This window comes from Podarcis bocagei, assembly GCF_964188305.1.
Source record: "Podarcis bocagei genome assembly, chromosome: 5".
Taxonomy (NCBI): Eukaryota; Metazoa; Chordata; class Lepidosauria; order Squamata; family Lacertidae; genus Podarcis; species Podarcis bocagei.
This window is the reverse complement of record NC_138129.1, coordinates 20931794-20943977: the sequence shown is the minus strand read 5'-3', so window position 1 is coordinate 20943977 and position 12184 is coordinate 20931794. Positions and strand designations below refer to the sequence as shown.

The following is a 12184-nucleotide window of genomic DNA, read 5'->3' as shown; positions in this document are numbered from 1 at the left end:
ATGCACTTCTTGGCTGGGTTTACGGATGGACGGACCTGTCAATTTCCCTTATTATTTTACCCATTTCTGCAATGTGTAGTATGGGGTTTTCCCCCATATAATGCATATCCGCATGCTGATTTCACCAATATAGGCATTTATGTGCACACTTTATGCTAGTATACACATTTCTGCTCACATTGCTTGGCTGGAGAACTGCCTCGGAGAAGTGCAAATTTCAAAGGGCGACCGTATCTTGGTTCTTGTACTGTTTTGGAAAGTGTGGATTGCATCAAGTTCACCTTTAAAGAAGAACTGAATCTAATTCTTCTCCCATCCCTAGTTAGGCCATAGCAGCGTTTATGTACTATCTGGTTCAGCTGAGCATATTACACTGATCCAGTCCCACCGGCACTTGCTACTATTCAGTTTCCAGGCCCATGTTTGGGTTTTGACCTATAAAGCCTTAAGCAGCTCAGGAGCGCAAAACCTCAAGGACAGCCTCTCTTCATATGAGCCCACTTGGACCCTGAGACCATCATCTGAAGCCCTTCTTTGTGTATCCGCCTCCAGAGGGTGGCAACACAGGAACAGGGTCTTTTCTGCAGTGGCTTCCTGTTTGTGGAGTGCTCTCCCCAGGGAGACTTGCCTGGTGCCTTCACTATGCATCTTTAGATGCTGGACAAATATGTTTCTCTTTAACCAGGCCTTGGGCTGATTGACATCTGATCCCCTTTTAAAATGTGTTGTGGAATTGGGGGGTTATTGGATTGTCTTTGTTTTTATTATGTATTCTGTGTATGTGTGTGTGTGTACTGGTCATGTTGTGCGGATGCCTAATGATCGCCTTCCAAAGCAACTACTCTATTCCGAACTTAAAAATGGGAAGCGTAATGCTGGTGGTCAAGAAAAGAGGTTTAAAGACTGTCTCAAGGCAAATCTAAAAAAAATGTAGTACAGTGGTACCTCGGGTTACATACGCTTCAGGTTACAGACTCCGCTAACCCAGAAATAGTACCTCGGGTTAAGAACTTTGCTTCAGGATGAGAACAAAAATCGTGCTCCAGTGGCGCGGCGGCAGCGGGAGGCCCTATTAGCTAAAGTGGTGCTTCAGGTTAAGAACAGTTTCAGGTTAAGAACAGACCTCCGGAACGAATTAAGTACTTAACCTGAGGTACCACTGTACAAACACTGACAACTGGGAAACACTGGCCTGCAAGCACTCCAGTTGGAGAACAGCCTTTACCAAAGGTGTCATGGGCTTTGAAGACACTCGAACTCAGGAAGCAAGGGAGAAATGTGCTAAGAGGAAGGCACGCTTGGCAGATCCACACCATGATCAGCTCTCACCTGGAAACCAATGTCCCCACTGTGGAAGGACGTGTGGATCCAGAATTGGCCTCCACAGTCACTTAAGGACTCATTGTTAAAACCGTGTTTATGGAAGACAATCTTACTCGGCTACGAGTGATCACCAAAGAAGAAGAAAGATAGTAATTTTATGTTGTGAACCGTCCTGGGATCTAAGAGTATAGGACGGTACACAAATTTAATTAAGAGATAGAGAGAGAGAGTTGTGTTTCTGCATGTGCTGTTGGGGTGTGTATGGATTTGCATTGAGTGTTATGCATGTTCGAAGGCCACCTTTGCTACAAACACCAATTGCATACAGCTGCAAATAAAACATTTTAAGTGTGTTTTAAGCACAATATACAATGTGACGCTAGATGGCGATGGGGAGCCTTATGGAAAATTCAATCTATTTTTAAATATGCTTTTAAAAAAAGCATTTTCAGAACTTTTTTTTATATGTGTGTAGATTCCACCCCAGTCTACAGAGCAAGATGAATAAAATGAAAAAACAACCCCAAAAAGGAGAGAAAGAAGATAACTATAATGCCCTTTACCATATTTATATTATGTATATGCTATCATTTATCCACACAGAGAGAAGTAGACCCTCCCAGCGGCCACCTGAGAGCCTACTTCTTCTCCAAGTCCCTCACTATGGGAGACTCTTTCTACCCATTCAACCTTGAATGCCCCTCTTGGGCTGAAAAGGATTAGCCAACCCTGCTTTATGCTTTCAGATTATGCAATTCTGTCATCAAAATGCTAATTTGCGTGAGCAATTTTTATTTGCCTCTTTCACCATCGTGAGCATTTATGTCCTCCTTTACTGATGTACCAAAAGGTTCTGAATTGTCTGAGTGCAGGAAGGAGACAAATAATAATATGCCCCCATGACTGGCAGCGGTGAAAAATAAGTTGTCTCCCTCCACAATCATATATCTTAGGACTTAGAAGTTGGACACAAAATAGCAGACAGGCTGGTGATTAATCTACATATGCAAATGAAAAGGGGAAAATGGGTAGCTGCTGTATTATTTTTTTGTGCTAATTACTGCAATTTCAAACCTTTGATGAATAGGCTCCCTAATGGACAGTTCTCCTAGGAGGGATGTTGCTAAGAGATTCACGACTTTCCTAACCCTGTGAAAGAGTTGCCAAGCCCTGGGGTGGGGAGGGAGGAGGGGAGAGAGAGGAACAGAACAGAGACAGAGATGCCCAGCAAGAGGGAGGATGTTTACGTTGTGTACCCCAGCACCTACCATACGCCGGATAACAGACTTTCATACAGCAAACGGTACTCAGGGCTGTCAGGCTGGTAAGACTGCACAGGCCAAAGAGAACTCCACAAAAGGCATAGAAAGTGCACATAGCATGGTTGAACAGCCACCTGGAAGGGAGAGATAACTAGGGGAAATAAATGATTTTCCCACAAGGCCTTGTGTCCCAGGCAACCCAGTCACAGAAAGAGATGCTTGAGCATCACTGGTCCAAGCAGGACTTTGCACAGCGGCCAATAACAATGATAAAAAAGCATCCTAATCACAGAACCGCGTGTGCTCCATGAGATACCCATCCAGCCATCCCGCAACAGGAAAAGTTGAATTCCCCGTTCCTGTGTAAAATCAGTATTCAACATACAGTCACTTGTTCTTTTCTTGTAATTTCGAAAACATAGAATCAATGATTGCAAATTTGCACACAAATTATGCAAACGGAACAGCTTTTGCGTGATTTAGGCTTCAGTTCGAACCCCGGTTATCTGAGAGTAATTCATCTCAAATTCAGTAGGGCCTACTTCTGAGTAGACTTGGTTAGGATTGTTGATCCTGCCAGCAATCTGTTTCTGCTGGGCAGGGAGAGCAGGAATGAGCTATAGTGGCAAGGCAGCAGAACGCCACCCCCAGTCTTCTGACACGAGCCATGTATCGTCCATGCAGTTTTACCCACAAGGATTAGAAATTTGGTTTTACTTCAAAATGAAAACCAAGATGGCCAGGATGCAGCTTTTCTGAACTTTGGCTGGATTTTGCACACTTCCTAAGCACAACAAGCAAAAGCCAAACACCTCTTGTCATTAGAAAGTTCCAAAATGCAGAAAATTTCTAGGTGTGGTGGTGTTCAAGCAGTGGTGGGGTCAGAGCTGAACTTTCTTAAACATGGCAGATGGTTCAGATGACCCACTTAGATTCAAGAAACGCACAGTTGGATCCAGGTTGGATCCAGCAGAGTGGTCTTACGAACCATTCCAAAGGGTGGAAAGTGGGTCAAACTCTGCCACAAAAACTCCAGAAGGGTCCAGTTTGGACTTTGGCTCCTACAGCATTGCCCTACTTCAAAATCCAGCCTTCCCAAAGTTGCTTATCAACTGTAGAGGGGGAAATATGCAGGCTTAAGAACAGAAATCCATACCTTTTTCGTTTTGTGGTTGATAGTACTTTTGGGGTAGAAAATGCAAATGGGGGGGGGAGATAGCTAACGCCCTTTTATGCCCTACAGCAGTGCTCCCCAACCTTGGGCCTCCAGCTGTTTTTGGACTACAATTCCCATCATCCTTGACCACTGGTCTTGCTAGCAAGGGATGATGGGAGTTGTAGTCCAAAAACAGCTGGAGGCCCAAGGTTGGGGAACACTGCCCTACAGCACCTATCCAAATTGCCCCCCACCTGCTTTTCAAGAATGAAAAAGATGCTGGGAGCTTCAAACATGGAGCTCTCACGTCAAATGTAGTTTGGCCCTGATGCAACATCATCGCTCAAGCTAAGCCAAAGAGGGACCTGATCGTTGCTTGGAGAGGAAGGGCTGTAGCTCAGTGGTACAGACTCTGCTTCACACACAGAAAGTCACAGGTTCAATCCCTGACGTCACATATTAGGAGTAACTGCTGACAAGACTGAGCCAGACTCAGTACCGGGCCTAGCTTATGGCATTCCTGTGTTCTTAGGAAGCCATTAGCCACTCTGAGCTTTCAAAACGGAAGAGTGGAACCCAACAACATGAGCAAATGAGCAAAGCAAGCTACCTGTGTGCAAAGAAGGATGGCGTGGCCAGAGGGAAGAGGGTTGCGGTCATGCCCACATCGCTGATGGCAAGGTTCACGATGAAGAATTCGGCAGGTTTCAGGACGGCTCTCTTCCGATAAGCTACCAGCAGCAGGAGAGAGTTTCCAAAGAGAGAGACTACACCTGCGGGAAAAGGAAAGAGTGAGCCATACTAAATTCCATGTCCAGTCAGTGAACGGCTGGAGAAAGAATGGGACAAAGGTGTGTCATAGCTACATCCACTCGCAAATACCTAGCTGAGTTGCAATACCCAGTCTGCACATTCATTCTACATATTACTGTAATATGCTACTTATTTGTTACCATTATAGGGACGTGGGTGGCACTGTGGGTTAAACCACAGAGCCTAGGACTTGCCGATCAGAAGATCGGCGGTTTGAATCCCCGCGACGGGGTGAGCTCCCGTTGCTCGGTCCCTGCTCCTGCCAACCCAGCAGTTCGAAAGCACATCAAAGTGCAAGTAGATAAATAGGTACCGCTCCGGCGGGAAGGTAAACGGCGTTTCTGTGTGCTGCTCTGGTTCACCAGAAGTGGCTTAGTCATGCTGGCCACATGACCCAGAAGCTGTACGCCGGCTCCCTCGGCCATTAAAGTGAAATGAGCGCCATAACCCCAGAGTCGGTCACGACTGGACCTAATGGTCAGGAGTCCCTTTACCTTTACCTTGTTACCATTGCTGCTGCTACTAGTATTATTTAGGGCAGCTCTTCCCCAACCACTGTGGGAGCAGGGTACTGAACTAGATCACAGAACCATGGAATTGTAGAGTTGGAAGGGACCCTGAGGGTCATCTAGCCCAGCCCCCCTTGCAATGTAGGAACATGCAGCTGTCGCATATGGGGATCGAACCTGCAACCTGCAACCTTGGTGTTACCAGTGCCAAACTCTAACCAACTGAGCTACCCAAATCCTGATCAATGGCTACACTGGCAGGGGCTGGTGAGAGTTGCAGTTCAATATCATTCGTAAGACCACTAAATGCACCTTTGGTTGGATCCAGCAGCACATTTCTCACATTGCCTCCCCATTAATGTCAGTGATGCATAGGGGTATTTTGAGCCGGAATAATGCCCCGTGTGGTTTGAATGGCGGAACCCGACCTTCATGCCGGCAAAGCAGGAGACGCCGTTTTCAGCTGAATTTCATCCTACAAGCTTGAGAGCGGCAATGTCCAATTCCTTCTGCCCCCCCCCTCCACGTCCACCTCCCCCCCTTGCAGACCTTCCTGGCTATCTTCCTCACATATAGATCTGCTTTCTACAATAATATATTGTGTGCGCAAAATAAACAGGAGAAGGAACATTGTGGAGATTATGCAAAATCCAACGGGGGCTGCAGGGACAAGCTGTTCTTTTGTTTGAACATAGTTGAGACAACAGTGGTAATTAAAATTTAATGCCCTGGATTTTCCTTTTCTATTAAGTCATGCTAATTTCATTTAAAAAGAGTTTTCCTGTGTAACCACCAAAGAGATCCTGATTACTCCAAGGGCAGGCTATGGGCGATTGGAATGACTTCTTGATAGATTAGCTTGCAAATTAAATATTATGATAACAGTAACATGCTGGAGGTGTAGAACAGTCTCGATAGCCAGTTTTCCTGTGCCAAGTCCTCTGTGGCCCTAGATCAGTGGTAGCCAACATGGCGCCCTCCAGATATTTTGGGGCCCCACCAGCTAGTAACTGTCAATGGTCAAGGATGATGAGATTTGGAGTCCAGCAACATCTGGAACGCGGGTGGCGCTGTGGGTTAAACCACAGAGCTTAGGACTTGCTGATCAGAAGGTCGGCGTTTCAAATCCCCACGACAGGGTGAGCTCCCATTGCTTGGTCTCTGCTCCTGCCAACCTAGCAGTTCATAAGCACGTCAAAGTGCAAGTAGATAAATAGGTACCACTCCGGCGGGAAGGTAAATGGCATTTCCATGCACTGCTCTGGTTCGCTAGAAGCGGCTTAGTCATGCTGGCCACATGACCCGGAAGCTGTACGCCAGCTCCCTCGGCCAATAAAGCGAGATGAGCGCTGCAACCCCAGAGTCGGTCACAACTGTACCTAATGATCAGGGGTCCCCTTTAACCTTTACCATAACATCTGGAATGAGCCACATTGGCGACGCCTGCCCCAGCTTGTTCCTAAGCGACGCACATTTGCGTGTGGAGTGTGAATCACATGAAAGAATAGGAAACATATGTCCTTGTTTCCATTCCTCTCCATGATTTCTAATGCAAAGCTTTTTCTTTTTCTCCCTTACATGGCGCGTTATTAACCATATCCATTACGCATATTATTTTACAGGCTGTTTTATTAGCAGTGCAGAAAGATTACTGAGTCAGGTTTTCCTCCGTCCCGTGACCTGACGAATAATCCTGGATGAGCTGACGAAACGGCATGGAGAAAACGGTTGCGGTTGTAAAAAGCTGTACAGTCACTGACGAACACAAGGGGCGGTTAAAGGGAAGAAGAGAGTGTGTGCTCTTCTGTGTATGCTATAGGCAAAACATCTGGGAGTTTCTCTCCAGTGTTCTGATGAGGACTAGAGAAACACGGGATCCTTGAAAGTTGCTCAGTGTTCTCTACACCTTAATGCCAGCAGCTATCGAGGGTTTCAGAGACAGGTCCGGAGGGTGGCAACACGAGAACAGGGCCTTTTCTGCAGTGGCTCCCCATTTGCTCTCCCCAGGAAGGTTCACCTGGCGCCTTCATTATATATCTTTAGGCACCAGGCAACAATGTTCCTTAACTATTTTTTTGTGCTTTTATCTCGTGTTTTTATCTTGCGACCCTGAGGTCTTTTGATCAAAGGCAATATACAGATCTAATAAATAAATAACAGCAACAATTTCCCCAGCCTGAACTGGAGAGGCTGGGGATGGAACCTGGGACTTCCTGCATGCAAAACAGATGCTCTACCACTGAGCTATGGGGTGGGTATGTCTCTTGGCCTCCAGTGATGAGTCCTAATCAGATGTTCAAGGGGTCACATCGGGCTGCAGGGCTGTGCATCTAGCCATACTCCCTGATAGCACCTGATTCCTCACAGCTCCTCCCCACCTCTGCCCGCACCGGTCCTAAAGCACATGAGCTTCCACAGTGGGGACCCATGTTAAGAACATCTGCAAGGTTGCCTTACCTGCCATCTGCCCACTTTTCTGCTTTGATCAGTGGAATTGGTGGTACTGAAGGTGCCACATAAAACCCTTACAAGCCACATTTGTAAGAACTCGATGGCTTAGTGTTGTGGCGCCTACACTTCGGAACTCCCTGCCTATTGAGGCCAATCAAGCACCTTTACTGTACTCTTTTTGGCATCTGCTAAAAACAATCTTTTCTTTTCTTGAGAGAAAAGCAATGGCAAACCTAGACAGCACCTTAAAAAGCAGAGACATCACCTTGCCAACAAAGGTCCGTATAGTTAAAGCTATAGTTTTCCCAGTAGTGATGTATGGAAGTGAGAGCTGGACCATAAAGAAGGCTGATCGCCGAAGAATGGATGCTTTTGAATATGGTGCTGGAGGAGACTCTTGAGAGTCCCATGGACTGCAAGAAAATCAAACCTATCCATTCTTAAGGAAATCAGCCCTGAGTGCTCACTGGAAGGGCAGATTATGAAGCTGAGGCTCCAATACTTTGGCCACCTCATGAGAAGAGAAGACTCCCTGGAAAAGACCCTGATGTTGGGAAAGATGGAGGGCACAAGGAGAAGGGGACGACAGAGGATGAGATGGTTGGACAGTGTTCTCGAAGCTACCAGCATGAGTTTGACCAAACTGCGGGAGGCAGTGGAAGACAGGAGTGCCTGGCGTGCTCTGGTTCATGGGGACACGACTAAACGACAACAACAACAACAACAAAATCTTGCTTAGACAAGCCTACCCAGGTGCTTAGAAACCTCTGGTAATTGTAATCTGTTTTAGCATTTGTATGTTTAAAGTAGGGTTGTAATTTTTTCTCAGTTTTACTGTTTGATCTTTTGTAAACCGTTTTGAGGGTTTTTTGTTTTGTTTTTTGTTTTGCAACCAAACAGCATATAAATTTATTACATAAATAAAAGCAAAACATGTCCAAAACATTGCCATTCTTAAGCAGCATTGAAACTCATCGAGTGCAAAATCAAATTTCCGCAGTCGACATCCATTATGTGAATGGACAATTCTGAACAGGTTGGCCTGTCTTTGCCAACATGCTTGCAGCACAATTAATGAGATAGCATTTTATCTGCCCCTCCAACCCCACCCCACAAGCTAGGAGTAAATTGGCATCACCATCAAAAATTCAATCCATCAATCAATCAATCAATCAATCCTGCACCATCAAGCCTCTGTGCCGTGAGAGATTTTGCAGGACAGGGTTGGCTGTTCCTCTTTTCCTGTAACGCAGACCATAATATCTAGTCTGGTTCCCTGGAGGAAGCCTGGCTTTTCTTAAGATTGACTTCAGAACAAACTTGTCACCAAGAAAGCATGGACTGGCACTGCAAGGTTATTGCCAGACCAGCTCAAAACATCAGGATAATTGCTAAGGTTTGGCTTGATGGTCAAGGACAAAGCAATAATTTAGGGCAGTGGTAGTGGTGAGGTGGCCAGAGGGGGATTTCCAGCAAATGGCAATGGCTTCTCAAGAAACTTCCTGCATGTCTATCTTGCAGCCACAGACTTATTCCAACTTGGCATTGACAGCGTAATGCAAAAATGATGCTGAGTTATTCCTGGCAAATGAGTGCTAGTTATTTAGAGCACTTCTGTGTGACACTTTTGGAAAGTGTTTTGAAAGTGCATTAGATGCAGTTCTGGGATCCTCCGACACAAAGGATCAGAGTTGTTGGTGGAGTGCTGATTTCCACTGGAGCCTACAAGCCCCTGGAGGTCCACAGCAAAGAAGGCAATTGGTCCAGTGAGTCACGCCATGACCTCCAGTTGGAGCACTAATATGTGGACCCCGGCCGTGGTTTTGACATACAAACCCACATTTTCTTCTTCTTTTAATTAGAAATGCATGGGATTAATGTGCAGAAAGTGGAATTAAGTAATTAGGCTTCTGGATAAACCCCTGCTTTCATTTTTAAAAGAGGGAGTGGAATAGAATTCCTAGTAGTTACAGATGGGCTCCAGGACTAATATAGCTCTTTACTCCTCCCAGAACAGATTATACATAATAGGACTTGCTTTTTTTATAAGACATGCACATTAGACAAAATAAACAAAGTTATGCAGATTTATCCAATTTGCATACTTTATGCAGGTTGCAGAATTTAGCTTTGCTAGCTGCAGAATTTGGAGTTGGAGTTTTCTTTTATTTGAAAGATGAGAAATACACATAGCCTTCAACAGATGGCATAGGAGCCAACTCCTTTGCGCCCCCTGGTAAAATATTTGAGGGAGCTGCCCCTCCCCCAGTTGATGGGCATTACCATTCAAATGTTGTGCATGCACCATGTTATGTGATCAATTACATATGTGAGGCAGGGCTTACCTGCCCCCCCCCCATATTTTATTCAAGTTGACACTGAGTGCGTACGAGGAAATTTTCTTCCAGTATGTTCTATATGAAGGTACCAGTATGTTAACATTCATGAACATTGGTACACTTAAGTATTCTTGTGACTCATGCAGTGAAATGTTTTCCACACCCCATTTTGCAGTCTCCCGGTTTAGGAATAAAAAGTGAGAATGTGAGAGCATGGGACTGGTTTGACTGCATCTCCGAGCTCAGAGCACTTGCCTGAGAAGACACCCAGGTTGATCCCTTCATTTTCCAAGTTATTTTTGCCAAGGGACCATCAATCCCCTTTCACTCTGACAGCAGTGATCCCTTTTTCAGTGCATCATTAAGCATCTCCAGGAAGCAGACAGGTCTGACACTGATTAATTTCCCCTGCTGCCTTTGGAAGCCTGAAACAGACAAGTCCCCGGCAAGGCAGATGGCTGGGATCGTGTGTATCGAGTTTCTGTTCTCGTGCCGCGCTGTTAGCCCAGTGCTGAGAGTGGCTGAAGTAGAATTACCCCGCTTTTGGAACTGTGACCAGGATCACAGTCTGTGAAAGCTGAGTGAGGGTGTTCACTTATGTATCACGCACACTAAAAAGGAAACGCATCACCAGAAAGAGTGCAAAAGGGGGCGCAGATTTGCATAAAATGTGAATGTTGCCATTGATATGCATGGATGCAAATTTAGAAATAATTACTATAATTTCAATAGAAATAGAATCCATTTCACCATAGTGGGGGGAACTGATTTCCAGGTGCAAACAACTTCAAGACCCTGTTCTCCCTTCTTGTGGTTATTTACCGTATACCGTACCTGGTGCCTGGCAAAGCATCCTTCTAACAGCCCACTGTTGTTTCATCATCATCATCATCATTTATTAATTTATACCCCACCCATCTGGCTGAGTTTCCCCAACCACTCTGGGCGGCTCCCAACAGAATATTAAAAACACAATAAAACATCAAACGTTAAACAGGACTGCCATCAGATGTCTTCTAAATGTCAGATAGTTGTTGACATCTGGTGGGAGGGCGTTCCGCAGGGCAGGCGCCACTACCAAGAAGGCCCTCTGCCTGGCTCCCTGTAACCTCACTTCTCGCAGTGAGGGAACTGCCAAAAGTCATGGAACTTTGAAGTGTCAGGCATAGCCCTACTGGCTTTAGCCCAAACGTAGCAGAGTTTTCCTGCACAGCGAGGAAGCTAGTTGCGGCAGTAATGACTAGTCAGCTAGACTCAGAAGAACTATTTACAGGATTTATTAAAAGGAAAAATAAAACCAGCAGAGTTTCTGCATACAAAGCAAAGCAAAATAAATCCTCTTTCTTTCTCTCTCATAACCATACACAGCACTTCTAACTCCTAACACACCTCAGATCAAACTGTGCTAGCAATCCCTAGATAACAGAGTTGAGTGCTGCTCGTTAACCAATCAGAGTGAGTAGTTTCTAGGTCAAGCAGACCTGGGCTTTCTGCCAAGAGTAAATTGACACCAGCTGGAGTTAATTGGTGAAGCTAGAATCTGCAAGTTTCCCACGAGAACCAATTAACAGAAACTGAACACCCCCTCACAGATTCTGCTGAACAATTAACACCAAATACACCTATGTAGAAGATCATTTTTCCAGCAAACCTAAACCCTTGCACATTCGCTTGTTCTTTACCTTTGCCAATGGTTTAGTTAACACATCTGCTACATTTTCTTCACTTGACACATAAGTACAGGTGATTACATTGTCTTGTACACAGCAACGTACATTTTGGTATTTTACAGAGATATGTTTTGAACGCGATTTGAAACCCTCTGTTTTACTTAATGTTATACAAGCTTGATTATCAATGTAAACTTGTACTGGTTCTCCACAATTTACATTTAAATCTGCTAACAAATGCTTGAAATAAATCACCTCGTTGCACAATTCACTCAATGCGGCATACTCTGATTCCGTTGATGACACACTTACAACGTCTTGCTTGCGAGACCGCCAGCTGATTAAAGCTCCACCGACCATTATGACTAGTCCTGTGACAGATTTTCTATCTGGCAAATTTCCCCAGTCACTATCACAGTAGCAACTCAACATTTCGTCCTCGGAAGAATTTAATTGTAACATATAGCCAATTGTCTGTTTCAGATACCTCAGAACTTGTTTTACCCCTTTCCAGGCATTTAGTGTGGGTTTTGAGACCAATCTACTTAATATGCCTACTGCATAGCTAATATCAGGTCTGGACCACTGTGCTATATACAATAAACTTCCAATTACAGAGTGATATACATCAGGGTGTTCAAATTCAGGACTCTCATCTATG

At 45.1% G+C, this 12184-nt stretch overlaps 1 protein-coding gene across 2 annotated transcripts in view; it reads right to left on the bottom strand.

Moving 5' to 3' along the window:
* Positions 1 to 12184, bottom strand: part of LOC308588151 (opsin-5-like) — a 72016-nt gene that overhangs the window by 14393 nt on the left and 45439 nt on the right. For both annotated transcript variants that reach the window (XM_081196480.1, XM_081196479.1), the window contains exons 3-4: positions 4352 to 4514; positions 2592 to 2719 (exon numbers count right to left, since the gene is read on the bottom strand). In XM_081196480.1, the coding sequence (XP_081052606.1) occupies positions 2592 to 2719; positions 4352 to 4514 (291 nt within the window). The remainder of the gene's footprint in view (positions 1 to 2591; positions 2720 to 4351; positions 4515 to 12184) is intronic.